This window comes from Urocampus carinirostris, chromosome 8 (assembly GCF_059441175.1).
Source record: "Urocampus carinirostris isolate Australia breed hairy pipefish chromosome 8, RoL_Ucar_1.0, whole genome shotgun sequence".
Taxonomy (NCBI): Eukaryota; Metazoa; Chordata; class Actinopteri; order Syngnathiformes; family Syngnathidae; genus Urocampus; species Urocampus carinirostris.
The window spans coordinates 13,333,491-13,352,232 of record NC_142356.1 but is presented as its reverse complement, the minus strand read 5'-3'; the positions used below and the strand labels follow the sequence as shown (position 1 = coordinate 13,352,232).

At 41.2% G+C, this 18,742-nt stretch overlaps 1 protein-coding gene across 1 annotated transcript in view; it reads left to right on the top strand.

Moving 5' to 3' along the window:
- The window catches only part of LOC148360750 (teneurin-3-like), a 238,694-nt gene that overhangs the window by 147,777 nt on the left and 72,175 nt on the right, over positions 1–18,742 (top strand). The window contains exons 20-24 of the mRNA XM_088341657.1: positions 2,809–2,940; positions 3,009–3,144; positions 5,624–5,767; positions 12,397–12,468; positions 14,920–15,097. Of these exons, the coding sequence (XP_088197783.1) occupies positions 2,809–2,940; positions 3,009–3,144; positions 5,624–5,767; positions 12,397–12,468; positions 14,920–15,097 (662 nt within the window). The remainder of the gene's footprint in view (positions 1–2,808; positions 2,941–3,008; positions 3,145–5,623; positions 5,768–12,396; positions 12,469–14,919; positions 15,098–18,742) is intronic.

Here is an 18,742-nt window from a genome sequence, read left to right as displayed (position 1 = left end):
GGCACACGGGGACAGACAACTCACTCGCTCATTCACACCTAGGGACAATTTGGACCGGCCAGTCCACCTGAAATGCATGTCTTTGGAATGTGGGAGGAAACCGGAGTGCCCGGAGGAAACCCACGCAAGCACGGGGAGAACATACAAACTCCGCACAGGAAGTCCGGTAGCTGGATTTGAACCCACACAGGAGGTTCCCAAGACCTTAGAACTGTGCCGCACACGCGCTAACCACTGCGCCGCCGTGCTGCCCTGTATATATATATATGTATATATAAATTCCTAATAAACATCTACTGGCCAAGGGGGTGCTACTATTTTTCGTGCCATGATCTAAATCAAAGCAGCCCTGGTGCTTGTCCTTCACATGCAGGTTCACCTGATAAAAATATGTACTTGAACATGTCTTCATTGATTTAGCACAGGTAAGGATTCTCCCTTGCTGTTCTCGTGACAGTACTTGAAAGGATGTTTCAAGTGCAGCCAGATTTCTTGCAAACCTGGCAACATTTTCGACCAAAAATTAACAAAAAAAAAATAGCTCCCCTATACAATTTATGTGTGAATTTAAATCTGTGACAGATGATCTCCCTTTGGTCTTGATGCACCTTCGCTGATCTTCCAATTAGATTAGAAGGCAATACAATCCCTGTCAATCCATCAACCTTTCGATCCATTTCTTTTCTAAAGAGTGTTTTCTTATTTGGGTCATTGTCAACTTTCAGCCTATCTGGAGAAAAAATAGTAAACACCCTGGACTCTTTGCCAACTAATTACAGTTGCATACCCATTAACCTCTGACCAGTCTGGAGGACAATGCTGGCTTGCAGTAATGGAGCAGAGCTATCAACATTATAAAGAACTTTTCTCACCCTGGCTAGCACTTCTTTGACTTGTTCCCCTCTGGTAGGCGCTACACGTCACTTAAATAAGAGACAGATAGGGTCACATATAGTTTCTACCCAGAGCCATCACCACCCTAAACAAGCGTGCAAAAATTTGAAAAATATAAATTTTGAGACTTAAGAATTTGCATTGCTGCTCCATGTTATTGCACTCCTTTAATTGCACTGTTGTTACTATGCACTATTTTTATAGCGCTATTATTACTACATAGGCCAATCTCTAAACACTATCCTGATTTATCCTATTTTATGTTATTTTCCCTTTAAAGTCTTTATTACACATTTACCCTGGAGAGCTATGTCTAATCTTGTTGCATACAACGTTTCACTTTGTTTTTATCAATTGTAATAATGGCACTTCAATTCTGAAGAGGTTTTTTTTCTTAACCGTCCTATGCACATCCACTATTATCACCCTAACAAAAACAGGCAGTCTCAAAGGGCTGCACAGACAACAGACTATTATGACACCATCCCCTGATGTCAAACCTACACCAGGGCAAGTAAAAACTCAAAAACCTCAACATGAGGAAAATGAAAAAACCTTGAGGAGGGACCGTACATTAGGTAATCCCCCTTCCAGGATGACCAGGCTGCAACTGATGTTGCAATAACAAACAATATGAAATATAGGTTATTCATAAGCTATAGAATAGAAGTGTGTTTTAAGCTTAGATTTAAACATTTCCACTGAGGTTGCAGATCGAATCTCAGGGGGAAGAGCATTCCACTGCACCGGGGTCTGAATGGAGAACGCTCTTGAACCCGCGGTTCTTTTCTTGGCTCTTGGGATCACGAGTAGACCAGCATTTTCAGAGCGAAGGCTCCGGACCGGAACATAGGGGGAAATTACATCTGAAAGATATGAAGGAGCAAGTCCATGCATGATATTGTATAATACCAACAGAACATTAAAATCACATATTAAGCTATCAGGGAGCAAATGCAGGTTAGCTGAAATCGGGGTAATGTGATCAAACTTTCTTGTCTTAGTTAAAAGCCTCGCTGTAGTATTTTGTACCAGCTGAAGGCTCTTGATTTTGGACTTCGGGAGACCGGAGAGTAGTGCATTAAAGTAATCGGGACGGGAAGTAACAAACGCGCGAATTATAATCCCCGCATCTGACTGAGACAGCATAGGACGAATTTTAGCAATGTTGCGAAGATGGAATAAAGCTGTTCTAGTCATGTTCTTAACGTGTGATTGAATGGACGGATCGGGGTCAAATATGACACCTAAATTTTTTGACTGAGTCAAACTGGGTGATATTTGTCAATTTTCAGAGCAGTTTTTGAGAACAATTCACGGCATTTAGATGGACCAATAACTAACATTTCAGTCTTTTCAGAGTAGGGGCGCAAGAAGTTGAGTGACATCCATTTTTTTATCTCAGTGAGGCAGGCCTCCAAATTTCCACAGTTTAGTGTGGCAGGTTCCTCCATCGGAAGATATAGTTGAGTGTTATCTGCGTAGCAATGGAAACTGATATTATACTTGAGAATTATATCACCTAATGGAAGCATGTAAATGCTGAAAAGAAGGGGACCAAGTACTGAACCCTGCGGAACACCACAGGTAATACTAAAGGGCTCAGATGTCATTTCGCCAAATTTAACACAGTGCGTCCTATCTGAGAGGTAGGTTCTGAACCATAAGAGTACGGTTTCCCAATTTATTCTTTGTGTTCATATTCTTAGTCATTTTTTACCACTTGTTAGCCCCCTTCTCAAGGTTTCTTATTTTCCTCGTGCTGAGACTTTGAGTTTTTCTTTGCCCGCATGTTGGTTTAAGATCGGGATGGTGTCATTGTAACCTGTGCAGTCCTTTGAGAAATCTTGTGTTTAAGGGCTATACAAATAAATGTAACTTGACTGACGCTTATACTTGTATTTTTAACTCCAGGTTTTACAAGAACAAACTGCAATCCCTGGGAGTTATCTCAACCTGATCTACTTGAGTTCGAGAGCTGCCGGATACAAGCCCGTCATCAAAGTCACCATGACACAGTCATCAACACCGTTCAACCTGATGAAGGTGACATATCAAATATATTCACGAAGCTTTGAAGTTGAAAACTTAAATGTTGTTTTTCATTTATTCAGGTTCATCTGATGGTGGCCGTAGTGGGACGTCTCTTCCATAAGTGGTTCCCAGCTCAGCCAAATCTTTCTTACACCTTCATTTGGGACAAGACTGATGCTTATGGCCAACAAGTTTATGGACTATCTGAAGCAATTGGTGAGGCAGTTGTTTGATTACATAGAAATAAGACACTTACATACAGTAACATACTTACACCACTCTTCAAAGGTTTGGGGTCGCTTAGAAATGTCCTATTTTCAATAAAAAGCACCGTATTTTTCAATGAAGAGAACATGAACCTACCGTTAATTCCGGACTATAGAGCGCACCTAATTATAAGCCGCACCCACCACATTTTAGGAGGAAAACCGATTTTGTACATACACAAGCCGCACCTGTATATAAGCCGCATGCGCCCACATTTAAACATGTAACACAAACACAAAATTAACCCAAACCCGACTTCAAGTCCCGCGATTGAAACTAAATGTCCTTCATTAAAGTCCACAGTCCAAAAATCACAGCCAGCAAAATGAACGGAAAATGATACCGGTACTTAAAGTTTGATGCAGACCTGCAGAGTCCAGGTCCCGTCGAAAGTAATCCAAGGAAAAAAGTGTATATTTCCAAAGGTAAGGGTGGGAAAAATATATCAGATGAACACATTTACTCACGCAACTCCTTTTTCTTTAACCAACTTTTTACCCCCTCTTCTTTCCTTGTCTGTCCCTCACCTTTAGCGGTCCCCACTTAAACTCGGCACCCCGTATTTGTTCCGCCCCTCATTTTTCGTTTACCTATATCAGAATAAGTGTCTAAAATAAATACATTACAAAAATATACAGTTGCAAATACATATAAGACATGGGTTACACATATTTACAAAGAAAGACGGTACACAGAGAGAGTTTTCAAAGCTTTAATAATAATAATATAGCTTTGACAGGGCAGTTAATGGTAGCAACACTCGAGCGCCGCTAGCGGCCGTTAGAAAAATAACATAAATTGGCATCACTGAATAAAGTTAGGGAAAAAAGTAGCGGCTTATAGTCCGGAATTTACGGTAATCAGAAATACACCCCGAACACTGTTAACGTGGAAAATAACGATTGTAGCTGCAAATGTCTGTTTTTAACACAATATCTACAAAGGTGTGTAAAGGCACATTTCTAGAAACCAGCACTCCAGTGTTCTAGTACATAGTGTTTGCTATTGCGTTAGAAGACTAATGAATGGTTAGAAAACCCTTGTGCAAGGATGTTAGCACAGCTTAAAACATTTTAGCTGGTTGGATTAGGTATACAAGGTATAAAACTGACCTTTGTTTGTGTGCCAAGTTGTTTCCCCTGGGTTGCATGAAGTATTTTTGATCATGGGCAACATAATGGGACTATTAAGGGCGGACTCACACCATGGCTATTTCTTCCATACAGTGCTGAAGATTGAAATTTTCGTTCTGCTCCGGCCCCCTCTGGCCTACACTCACATTACATTAGCAAAGCGTGCCCGGGCCCAGTTGCTTTCAAAATATTCATCATCACATTGATTTACACAAGAAGAAGGCTTCATTAACCCTAACCCATAGGCAGGCAATTTTTTTGTTGGCTCAGCAGCGTTTTGCTGAACACACGTTGGCAAAACCTTTTTGCTTTTTCAGTTCTGTTTGGTCATGTACGTACAATGTGCAGGATTCCCGCGGATCCTTGAAAAGTCTTAAAAGGCATTGAATTCCATCCATCCATCCATCCATCCATCCATTATCTCTACCGCTTATCCTCAGTAGGGTCGCGGGGGCGCTGGAGCCCATCCCAGTTATCTTCGGGCAGTGGGCAGGGGACACCCTAAACTGGTTGCCACCCAATCGCACACATAGCCAATTAACCTGAAATGCATGTCGGTGGTATTGGGAAAGATCAGAGTAGAGTAAAAAATAAATGCTAGTAGGAGAGCCGAATGTTGAAGAGGATCTACAGAGCAGAAATAAATGGAAGGAGACCAAGAGGAAGGCCGCGATTGACATGGATGGTTGGTGATAGGAATGAGTGGAGAGGTGTTGTAAAAGGATAGTGGGATGTTTGGACCCGTTCTAAGGGATGGGCAAGGCACCAGTATGATGCGGCAGGGGTAAACCAGTGAAAGCTGTCGGGTCCTGCTGTTGAACAGAAGAGTGTGTTGTGTCACCCTGACCCGAGTGACATGGCCGCTTTCTGGTGTCCCATTTCATCTGGAGGGACGAAAGCATGACCGACTAGGGTGCCGAGGTGCTTTACTTGTTTGGGTGTTTGGGCAATTGGGTTGGCCATGGTCCACACATTTTTTTGTATGGTTTTTTTTTGCTATTTTTTTCCCTTTTTATTTTCTCTTTATTTTCCTTTTATTTTATTGTATTTGTTTTTGTATGTGTTTAGTTTGCTGTCGGCCACCAAGGTAGATAGATAGGAGAGCCATTAGCTGCTGTATGTTGAGCGCGGCCATCTTAAAGCTAGCAGTGGGAGTCAATATATGCTATGAGAACATGTAGATCAAGGTTAAAACAGGACTTATGTTGTTGTTTTTTTAAATAAAGGATATTTGCTTTCAATCTTAGCATTGTGCTGTGTGTCCATGAAATACTGACCCTCAATTTGTCTTTTAGTATCAGTGGGCTTTGAATATGAGTCCTGCCTCGACCTTATCCTGTGGGAGAAGAGAACGGCCACTTTGCAAGGTTACGAGATGGATGCTTCAAACATCGGAGGATGGACTCTTGATAAACACCATATTCTTGATGTACAAAACGGTAGGAGGTTTGAACACGAATTGTCACACTTCATATACATACTGTGCTCACATACTATCACATTTAGGGCAATGGTTATTTAATCTGTTGGGACAGGTGGGCATTCTTACAGATCCTACTGCGAATAAACAGCCATCCATCCATTATCTGCACTGCTTTTTCTGGTGTGCTGGAGCCCATCCCAGCTATCCTCGGGCAGTGGGCAGGGGACACCCTGAACTGGTTGCCAGCCAGTTGCACGGCACACAGAGACAGACAGTTCACTCACTCATTCACACCTAGGGACAATTTGGACCGGCCAATTCCCCTGACATGCATGTTTTTGGAACGTGGGAGGAAACCAGAGTGCCCTGAGGAAACCCACGCAAGCACGGGAGAACATGCAAACTCCACACAGGAAGGCTGGTAGCTGGATTGGAACCCATGACCTCAGAACTACAAATGAACATATGTTTGGAAAATGAAATCTATTGTGAGGATGTTTTTTTCACGGTGACCAAAAGCAAAGTACCAGAAGTTCTTCAGAATCGAAGTCTGAATTCTTGCTGTTTTAATGAATAGGGTTGTTCCACATCGTACCTGTCGCCAGAGTATTTTTTTCCAAGGATATAAAATCAGTATATTTACACAATATTTACACAAGCTGCGGTCAATCATGGACAATTCATTACATCCACTACACAGCATCATCGCCAAACAGAAGAGCAGCTTCAGCGACAGACTGCTGTCACAGTCTTGTTCTGCGGACAGACTGAGGAGATCATTTCTTCCTCATGCCATGAGGCTCTTTAACTCCACTCGGGGGGGTAAAAGCCCACATTAAACCCCACCCCCACATTTGCATATTACCCTATTTTTATTACAGTGTGTATTTCTCGTAGCACTATTTAAATACTCTATATTAACACGTTATATTGGGTATTTTTGTATTCTTTTATTTTATTATTTTTTAACACAAGGATGCTGCTGGAAGTGTGAATTTCCCTATGGGGATGAATAAAGTATCTATCTATTTAACTGCAATGGCACCACATTCATTCGGACGGACAGGGGTAGGTATAAATAATGTATGACAGGAGGCGGGGGGGCATTGGACACGTAGTCAATGCCCTGTTTTAAGCTTGTCAAAGCAGCGCTATTGAAAGGGCTATGAAGTCTATTTTCTGTTCACAAGCCGCCTCAACGTCACCAATAAATAGCACCACAATCCGTGAGCTGTGACCTTTTCGAAAAACATTGCAACAGCCTTAGATATCTTTATTTTGAAGTTCAAAGTTGCACAATGTTCCGTCAGAGTCTAACTTGCCTCGTCCTAATGACTACAAGGGTCATTAGTGCGAAAATGATGTATAAATGGATAATAAAGACTCAAAGAATTGGCGAGTTAACTATATAATTAATTACACAAATCTCCAGCTCACGGGAGTGTAAACAAGTTTGACATCGCTCGTGTTTGTTGAAAGTCTATATTTATAAACGTATTATTATTTAATAGTTCCATTTTCATTGTCCAATGCCTTATTCTCACTTGGGTGACTTGTGTGCAGGAGCCTTTTTCAGCTCACCTCAGGCAGTGGGCAGGTAACACCCCGGACTGATTCACAGAGTACACATTCAATCTACCGTAAATTCCAGACTATAGAGCGCACCTGATTATAAGCCGCACCCACCACATTTTAAGAGGATAACCGCTTTTGTGCTTACACAAGGCGCACCTGTATATAAGCCGCATGCGCCCAAATTAAAACATGTAACACAGTGACAAATTTTCCCCAAACCCGACTGAGTCCCGCGATTTGTAATATAAAGTACACAGTCCAAAAACCACAGCCGGCAAAATGAACGGAAAAGGATACCAGTACTTAAGGTTAGATGCAGACCTGCAGAGTCCGGGTCCCGTTGAAAATAATCCAAGGAAAAAAAATGTATATTTCCAAAGGTAAGGGTGGGAAAAATATATATCCACTATTGTCCGCTGCGTCCACAAACACGTCTCACCTTTACTCCACTTCCCGTCAGCCCCCGTTGTTTTCGCCCCTTCTTTTTGATTCGATGTCAGAATAAGTCTCTAAAATAAATACATTACAAAAATATACAGTTGCAAATACATATTATACATGGTTACACATATTTACAAAGAAAGACGGTACACCGAGAGAGTTTTCAAAGCTTTAATAATAATATTATTACTTTCATCCCAAACTGTGCCGGTGAAGGGTAGCAAAACGCTACTAGTAACACGCTCGCAACACTGCAAACGGATCTGTTAAAAAAACATACCATATTTGTAGTAATCACGGTAAACTGTCCTCATCTTCCTCCTTATAACTGACGTCACCAAAGTCGTCTTCCCCAGTATGGGAAAGAGACTATGTCATATAGACGTCGTACCACGCTCCCTTATTCAAAAACACGCTAGCAACACGCTCGCAAAGTAAAGTTGACGTGCAGTAGCTCTGTTTCCTTCGTTATCGGACTGCTCGATTGCATTTAGCTTGAAAGCTTCGTCATGTGCCTTTCTTTTTGCAATTTGCATGGTGAGGATATTTCTACGCTGATTTAATTTGTGCACAAGCTAAGAAGTTGCAGTCTTCCTCGGCGCATATATTCCACCGGTCTAAATCTTACCTTTTGTACTCGAGCGCCGCTGGCCGTTAGAAAAATTACATAAATTGGCCGCATCACTGAATAAGCCGCAGGGTTGAAGGTTTGGGAAAAAAGTAGCGGCTTATAGTCCGGAATTTACGGTACTCATACATAAGGGGGATTTGGAACCACTCCTCATGTACCTGGAAAAAACAGGGCCAACATGCAAATTCCACGCAGGAAAGCCGAGAGCTGGTCTTATCTTCTGGTACATGTGAACTACGAGGCGAACGTGCTAAACAATCAGCCAGGGTGGTAGTTATTTCAATCATTTCTGATGAATTGATTGATTTCATCAATTAAAAAGAAGAACAAAGGTCTTTCAGCTGCAACAACTTGTTACAATCACTTAAATTACTCACCCGTTAAAACAAAAATCAATCCAAATAACTATTTAATCCAGCATGCAAGAATTAAAGGGTGTGTTTAATTGACCTTTAAAAGCCTTTTAATCACAGCGGTTGTCAGTTTGATTGTTTTGCACAGGCTTTAATCAATGGACCGTAGAAAATGTATTAAAGTGGGTTTTCATGTGTAGCTGGGAGATTGTGAAGAGAAAAAGAGAGGGAGGGGGCAGTGAGCGAGCGAGAGACGGAAAGACAAAGTTGCCTAATCCCTTTTGGATTGACAGCATCTCTTTTGGTATTTTTCCGACCTTTACTCGGATGGCTCGGTATAGTTTTTGTTGTTGCAAACGAAGCAAGCGGTTTGATGCTACTGTGCGCATGCGTCTGCCGCCTGGGGATTTCCCATCATGCATCATTCCGTGGTAGTGGTGTAGTGAAAGGAAGTCGGTCTCTTTTTAGAGAACCGTCTTTTTCGGCTCAACTCATTAAATAGAGCCAGCTCTCAATTGGCTCACTTGCTTTGATGCATTATATTACGAATTATTATGTTGTGTAAAGAAGTTAAGAAAAAAAGGAATTATAATTATTTAGGGGCGGCAGTAGCTCAGGAGGTAGAGCGCTCGTCTTGGGATCAAGGGATCCCAGTTCGAATCCCGGCTCGTCTGTGTTACATGTCGAAGTGTCCTTGGGTAAGACACTGAACCCCTAATACCCCCAATAAGCAGGTTGGCGCCTTACATGGCTGCAAGGCCGCTATTGGGAAATGTGAAGCACATTGTAAAGCGCTTTGAGAAGTCATTGACTTGAAAAGCGCTATATAAAATGCAGATCATTTCATTTCATAAGAGGAGAACATGATAAAATCATCGGGTAAAATCCGACGTCTTTCAAGACCATTCACATTTACAACTCAATGAGACTTCCTCTGACAGTGTGAAAATCTGTACGGAAAAACGCAAATTTGTCAATGATGGGTACCATCTGGTATACACAAAACAGCAAATCAATCAAGTCATAGGAGTTCGCCGCGGTAGCCTCTATCTCTGTATCGTTTTTTTTCGTTGCAAACGAAGCGAGCGGCTTGATGCTACTGTGCGCATGCCGCCTCGGATTTCATGTGGTAGTTGTGTAGTGAAAGGAAGTCCGTCTCTTTTTAGAGAACCGGCTTTTTCGGCTCAACTCATTAAAAAGAGCCGGCTCTCAAACGGCTCACTTGCTTTGATGCGTTCTATTACGAATTATTATGTTGTGTAAAGAAGTTAAGAAAAAAAGGAACTATAAGAGGAGAAAATGAAAAAAAAGACAGGTTTGTGGTTATCCCTTTAATCAGTATATTACCAACAATAATTGAATGCAGAAAATGAATTCCTAATTTGAATAAAAAAATTCTACTTAATGATATTTGCATGTATGTTTTCCTTCTACAGTGAACATCCAAGCGACTTAATTTTTGAACTTTTTTTATAATAAACCTCATTCATGTCGAGCAACTCAGGATCTCACAACAAAATGTTAATTAACAATATATATGATATAATGAAACACGTGTACAATATAACATGTTTAACTACATAAATTGACACTTTGGGAAAAAAAAATGGTGTAAGATTATTTTGTATTTTGTAAGGGAAAATACGACAGTTTGTAAGGGCAGGGAGCCCTGGAGCGCGACAGGTATGGAAATCTGTTTTTCGACCATGTAGCTCCTAAATTATAACATGTTTAAGTGGCCCACAGGCTACAATTCAACCATTTTCCGTGTTTCTTTGGCTCCTTTTCCGACCACGAGCACACAGTATTTTAATAAGCTTTTGTAGGACACAGCACAGCATGGGGCTCTATCTTTATAGCAGTGCCCTTGTTGATCTATCGGCACATGAATGGAAAAAGAGATGAAAGAAAAGCGGTGGATAGGAGAGAAAAGTCGACAGAAGTTAAATGCTGTGAGACAAGGTCACTAAATAAAAAATCAAGCAGGAAGAAAGTAGAGAAATATGAATTTTTCGACGGAAAATACTGGAAATGGAAAATGGAGTGAAAACCAGAAGGGTTTAGGATCAAATGGTCAGTTTGGGAATGACAGGGAAAACACGTAGTGGTAAAAAAAACTACAAGATTGCTGACTTGAAATTTTGGGTGTCACATGACTGTCCTCTACTTTAAATGACCAAAACCTCTTTATATACTTGTTAATCTTTTTATCAACTGGTTTGGAAGCTGACTGCTTAGCACGTCTGTCTTACAGTAAGAGTTACTAGATAGATAGATAGATACTTTATTCATCCCCTTAGGGAAATTCACACCTCCAGCAGTATCCTTTTGTTGTTTATTAACAGATTAACAGGATGGCCTCGGGGTGCTGTGTTGTAGTTTAGCAACAGCAGAGTGGATGACCTCACACGCTAGTCCAAAAGTTCGACATCCCTCCAGCAGATGGAGATCTTTGTGCCCAGGGTTACACCACCTCATGTTGAGTCCACCTTCTCTCCGCCTCCCGCTGGCTTTTGTGTCTCTGTCCCTAACAGCGCTGAAGCCGGGAAGCTCCGGATAGCTCTGGGAAGCTCCACGTTAGCGTCCGGGATGCTAAACGTAAACCACGTTTCCGTAAAACACAGCAAACTGCACTCCCTGTACCTTTTAATGTTTAATTACTAGGTTCTACGTGTCCTCCTGTGTAGAATATATATGTTTTACCCGGGCCTGAGTGGGATTTTTTTCAAGAACTCCAGTTTTGCTCCCATCCATCCCTTATCTTTCTCCTATCCAAGGTCAGGTGGCAGGGGCATCCCAGATCTTCCTATCCCTAGCCACTTCATCCAGCTCCTCCGACAGGATCCTGAGAGTTCCCAGGTCAGCCTTAACTTAGCCTCTCCAACATGTCCTGGGTTGTCCCCGGGGCCTTCTGCTGGGTGGGACACGAACAGAATACCTTCCGAGGGAGGCGTCCAGGAAGAATCCTTATCATAAGCTGACCCACCTCAGCTGGCTCCTCTCGATGCAGAGGAACAGCGTCTGTACATTGAGTCCACCCTAAATGACTGAGCTTCTCGCTCTATCTCTATGGCAAAGCCCACTCGCCCCGCGGAGGAAACTCATTCATATCCAGGATCTAGTTCTTTTGTTCATGACCCGCTGTTTGTCACAATAGTAGGAACATGCATCGACCAGTAAATCAAGAGCTTTTCAGCTCAGCTCCTTCTTCACCACGGTGTACAGGGTCTGCATGACTGTAGATAAGGCTCTGATCAGTTTTCCTCCCACATCCCCAAAACAGGCATGACGGGTCGATTGCAGAGTCACCCTAATATGAGTGCGAAGATGGTCGTCTGTCCGTTTGTTCTCTGAGATTGTCTGGCAAACAGTTTCGGGTGTCCACTGCCCATTACCTGAAGTCAGCTGGGAGCGGCTCCAGCAAATCCCTCCTGAAGAAAACGGTTGGATATCGAACAAACAAATAAATATAAAATCTTCTATTCAGTCGTTGACATTTCGCACGTTGTGAAAAGTCAATCAACGTTTTGAGTTACTACACTGCTGCCATTAAAACGATCCTCACAGCACAATCACACACAGAGAATGGATGCACATCACAGGGTTGAGTGCATTCGTCTTTAATGTTATATGTCTTTCCTCCAGGTATTCTGTACAAAGGCAACGGTGAGAACATCTTTGTCTCCCAGCAACCCCCTGTCATCAGCAGCATCATGGGTAAGACAGTTTGTAGTTTTTCATGTGGGCAATAATCCCATTGACAAAGGAATACTGGATATCTGGAGGAATCCAAATTAATCGTTTACATGCCTAAAAAACGAACAAATAACCCTGTATAGAAGACATTTGCGAGGAAAGATTCTGAATATTCATTGTCACTGTCAAAGAACCAAAAAGAATTCACAGTCAAAAGAAAATGCAAAGATCCACAGAATGAATATTCATAACATTTGTGTTAGGTTTTGTTGTTGTTTCTAAAAAACTAAAATTCCAAAATGAATAATAACCTGTGTCACCTCTTGAGATACAGTAACTACAAAAACATAAAAACAATAATACTGTCAAATTAAGAAATATGATCATTTAAGCTAAAAAAACAACAATATAAAACTAAAACCCTGCCACGGTTGCCATGGCGCCCAATTGGCCCCGCCTGTGTGTCGCCAGCTGCAGCTTGTTGGCAGATTGGCTCCCTGTCAGTCCCCTTTTGTCGGTCCGTCTGCGAATCTCTGTTTTCACACGGCAAGCCCTTTTTCGCCTGTCCTCCTGTTTGTCTCCCGCTACGACTTGTTTTGATCTCGACCACGTCTGCTCTCCCGTCCAGAATTACGCTCTGTTTTGATCTCGACCACGTCTGCTCTCCCGTCCCGATTAACGATCCGTTTTTTATCTCGACCACATCTACTCTCCTCCCCGGGCTTTCAACTTGTTTCCAATCCCGACCACGTATTTGCTCTTCTATCCCGTCTACTGACCCGTTTTTTTCTGTTCCCTACACCGCCATCGCTCGCCACGGAAGTCCCACTTCCGCGTTCAAAGTGACCTGCTCCCCACAACCAGCGATCACCGAATCGTGTGCGCAATCCTTTCCCTTCTTCCCAATAAAACTGAAAGAAACGTATGCAAGCGGGTTCTGTCTTTGTTCTGGTCTTGACATTTTAATATATTTTTGAAATTTACATGCACTGAAAATCTTTAATCTTACTGTTAATGAAGGTACTGTGTTATGCATAGATGTACAAATATGTATATAAATAATAATATTTTGTTGTGCGTTGGGGTTGTAGGTTATTTTGTGGGTTCGGGAATTTTTTTTCTTTCCTTCGTTTTTTTTTCCGTTCCTGACACCGCTATCGCTCGCCGCGGAAGTTCCACTTCCACGTTCAGATCGTGGGCGCAACCTCCTCCCTTTCTTCTAATGAAACTTGTGAGAAACGTTACGCGAGTAAGCTCTGTTTCCGTTCTGGTCCTGACCAATGTTCCCTCTAAGCTGCGCGCGTGCGCAATCGCGCACTGCCTGCACATTCTCAGCGCACAAGAAAATCTAGCCAGCGCACAAAAATCAGGCCTTGAAATTGCTAATTAAGAAGCGAATTAAGTCAAAGCTACAGTGCATGAAGGTAAAAATACACGGGTTCCCCTGACGCTGTTTTCTAAATGCGGTATTTTGAAGTCAATGTCGAACGAAGTTGAAAAGTAAAGTCAGTAGAGTTTTTCGAGAACCGGCTTCTTCGGCTCGGCTCACTTAAGAGAACCGGCGAGTCCCAAACGGCTCTTCAGGTTGTTTTTGCTTCTTTAATCCCTACACGACCAAATATTATGTAAAATTGTGCACAAAATGATGTAAAGGAAGGGGGGAAATAGAACAAAAAGAAAAAAAATACCAAAATGAAAAAGTAGTGAAAAGCTGAGGAAAAATAAACAAAAGGAAGAGAAAAAATTCAGAAAAAATTCAGAAAAAAGCCAGAAAAAACGAAAAGAAAGAAACAAAGGAAAAAAAAGAAATGGAGAACAAAAAGAAAAAAGTAACAGCTAGGAAAAAATAAACACAGAGATTTTTTAAAGGAATTTAAAAATATATAGAAAAAAAAACAGGGAAAAAGAAAAAAAAGTTTGTGTTGCATTCAAATAATTTCCAATTATACCAAGTAAATCTTGCTGCCATCATTGTACTTCCACTAAAAAAAATGTGATTAATTACAGTTCTGTATCTTGCAACCGACTCAATAAGCCCCCCAAAATGTTAGTATTATGCGTCAAAAGATAGCAGGAAGAAAAAAAAAGAAAATCATGTGAAAGAATTGTTGTAAAAACAAACGACGTTTGTTGGCCGTAAAACCTTTGCAATAATACATGAGTCAATTCAATTAAAAGAGAAAAATAATTTTGCATTGCTGGAAACTCAGCAAAATGTAACGTGATGTCAAGTTTTGGACATGTTTAATAATAATTTAGTTGCCACACTTGGGATTATGGTTGCTCACTGTTGTTTCAAGCGTTGCTCACCGACTTTGTGTGAACGCTCAGACCCGTAAGGAAAATTACAGGGAACATTGGTCCTGGATTTCTTTTCAAACATTTTCCAAGACGGTCGACATTGAGATTTTTGAATGAAAAACACTGTAGTAGAGACCTCCCATAATTCCGTATTCCACCACCTTGTTGCAGGAAACGGGCGTCGCCGTAGCATCTCTTGCCCCAGCTGCAACGGGCAAGCAGAGGGCAATAAGCTCTTGGCACCTCTCGCTCTGGCATGCGGAGCCGACGGCAGCGTTTATGTCGGAGACTTCAATTACATCAGGAGGATCTTCCCTTCTGGGAACGTTACCAGTGTGATGGAACTCAGGTAGGAAAAAAGCAATCAAAACAGTTCCGTGTCAGTGCACACAAGTCACAATTGAGATGATTGGGCCCAAGATTAGTATTAGTGATCAATGTACCTTTGAGCTGACACACCTTTAGATTTGACTATGCAAACCTGTCAACCCTGAATGACTGTAATCAGGGTTGGGTAGGGTTACTTTAACTGGATTACTTTCAATTACTTTTGGATGACTCCAATACCAAATATGCTAATCAAAGACAAAAGAAACTAAATATGAATAAAATGATGACTTACAACACGTGGTAAGCTTTCTCTCCTGGCTTTGATCTATTTGATCTCCGGCAAAACGAACATAAAATGCGACAGAAACAAAATGAAAATAAATCCAAACAGCTTGCCAACATCATTTTTGCCGTTCCATGTGTTCTTTCACTCTACAAGCCTGCACAAAATTTAGTCATTTTATTCATATTTAGTTTCTTTTGTCTTTTATTAGCATATTTGGTATTGGAGTCATCCAAAAGTAATTGAAAGTAATCAAATTAAAGTAACCCTACCCAACCCTGACTGTAATGTAAAAAACTCTAAAAAATACTTATTTATTATCTCCCTAAAAATAGTTTTTTTTTATAATGTTTTGTGGGGTGACAGTCATTTTTTAAATATCGTAACTTCCGGACTCTGAGCTGTTACTTTTTGCTACATTTTCTATACTGCAGCTTTAGATACGGTGAGGCGTTCCCATTTATTTATTTTTTTGGGCAGTATCAAGGAAAACGGCAAAATGGTCTTTTCCACAAGCAGGGTTGGGTAGGGTTACTCTAACTTTATTACTTTCAATTACTTTTGGATGACTCCAATACCAAATATGCTAATAAAAGACAAAAGAAACTAAATAGGAATAAAATGATGACTCACAACACGTGGTACGCTTTCTCTCCTGGCTTTGATCTCCGGCAAAACTAACATAAAATGCGTCAGAAACAAAACGAAAATAAATCCAAACAGCTTGCCAACATCATTTTTGCCATTCCATGTATTCCGTTACTCCCCAAAGCTGCAAAAAATTTAGTCATTTTATTCATATTTAGTTTCTTTTGTCTTTTATTAGCTTATTTGGTATTGGAGTAATCCAAAAGTAATTGAAAGTAATACAGTTAAAGTAACCCTACCCAACCCTGTCCACAAGTACAGAACTCTACAATAAGGTCTGGAAACATTTATGACCCCCTTCGTGAGAAATTAGTCCAGGTTTTCTTCCAAAATTATTGATATAATCAGTCTCTGAAATAACGTCTGCCCGGACGCCCGGGTGTGTGCATCTTTTACGTCTGGTGTACAACTTACAAAACATCTCCGCCCGGGTGGCCGACGACTTTTTCAAGAGAAAAAAAAATATTTTGTCAAGTCCTTGATTCATACAACAGTTGAACAGCAGTGGAAGCTATCTACCAAAAGCGCTACACTTCTCTTTTTGTATCATCGGCTCTAATGTCTGTTTGCCGAAGTTTCCTTTAATTCTCGAGGAGCGATAACAAGCAAATGCAATTTGGTGCGTTAGCGCGGCCAGCACTCGTGACAACAACACAAGAATATTACAATCCGGCGCTGTTCTCAAATGGTTGCGCTGTCGTCTAGATACATTTTATGTGACGTAGCCTTCATTCACGTTTTGTCTTGACGCAGTAGTAAAGGTGTGATCGTTATCTTGCGTGATCACATGATCCAAAAACAACAATAGAATTGGAACGTAGATGTTTCTTAGACTGCAAGTCTGGAACCAATCTATGATGAATTGGGACAGCCTTACGGAGGGTTTCCGTTTCCCATTCACGATCACGATGCTGGATTTTGTGAATATTTGACAATAAAGTTGAAGTACGTTTATGGTTTTGTGTAAAACAACTAGGCCGAATCATAGCTGCAAAGATCCTTTACACATATCTCGAGAAGGGTGCGCTAAATGCTACCTAATCCAAAGTGAAACAATAAACTTGGCATAGGAAAAAATATTTTTTTTTTCTATTCAATGTCTGGCTGGCTCTGTACTTCTCTCTTTTGCTCTCTTCCTCTCTTTCACTTTAGTTCATGTCAAGTTAAATTACACTTCACTCTCAAATAGACGCGCGTAAACATTTTACGAATTTAGCTTAAGTAAAAATCCAGGACTTTATCGGTTTAAATATGCTCATTAATAGTTTTTTCTTCGACAAGGCAAGTCTTTTTAATCAGACCACCGTTAAAAGTCCCTGATCTGAAACCTCTATGAGAGTAAATATTCCAAAAATCTCAAATATAGCTTCATCGGATTCTCTTAATCGTGTTTTTGTTCTTTCTTGAAAATCTCATCTCATCAGCTGCACCGCTTATCCTCAGTAGGGTCGTGGGGGTGCTGGAGCCCATCCCAGCATTCATCGGGCAGTGGGCAGGGGACACCCTGAACTGGTTGCCAGCCAATCGCAGGGCACACGAGGACAGACAACTCACTCGCTCATTCACACCTAGGGACAATTTGGACCGGCCAATTCACCTGAAATGCATGTTTTTGGAATGTGGGAGGAAACTGGAGTGCCCGGAGGAAACCCACGCATGCACGGGGAGAACATACAAACTCCGCACAGGAAGTCTGGAGCTGGATTTGAACCCACGCAGGAGGTTCCCATGACATGAACTGTGCTGCACATGCGCTAATCTGACTACCGTAAATTAGCGCACCTGATTATAAGACGCACCCACCACATTTCGGGAGGAAAACCGATTTTGTACATACACAAGCCGCACCTGTATATTAGCCGCATGCGCCCACATTGAAAAAACGCAATACAAATTTACCTGCTCGTGCAAAACAAACAGAATACGTTTCTAAGATAAATACATTACAAAAATATACAGTTGCAAATACATATTATACATGGTTACACATATTTACAAAGAAAGACGGTACACCGAGAGAGTTTTCAAAGCTTTAATAATAATATTATAACTTTCATCCCAAACCGTGCCTGTGAAGGGTAGCAAAACGCTACTCGCAACACGCTCGCAACACTTTAAACAGCTCTGTTAAAAAAACATACCGTACTTGTAATAAGCACGGTAAACTGTCCTCATCTTCCTCCTTATCACTGTCGTCATCAAAGTAATCTTCCTTCAGTATGGGAAAGAGACTTTGTCATATAGACGTCGTCTCACGTTAGCATCGCGCTCGCAGAGTAAAATATACGTGCGGTAGCTCTGATTCCTTCTATATCGGATTGCTCGATTGCGTTTAGCTTGAAAGTTACGTCAAGTGCCTTTCTTATGCAATTTGCATGATGAGGATATGTCTACGCTAAATTAATTTGTGCACAAGCTAAGACGTTGCAGTCTAAATCTTACCCTTTGTACTCGAGCGCCGCTAGAAAAATGACATAAATTGACCGCATCACTGAATAAGCCACAGGGTTGAACGTTTGGGGGAAAAAGTAGCGGCTTATAGTCCGGAATTTACGATAGTCACGTTTTCAAAAATTATGTCAATAATTAGCTTTCTTTTGTTTCCGTCTTTTCTTTTTACATTCATTGTTTCATGCTAATGCTGTGCTTACTATACAGGTTAGTGGGATATTACTAATGTATTGCCTATAAGTCTTTACATTTGAGTCACTCTCTCTAAGTTTTTGATACCTT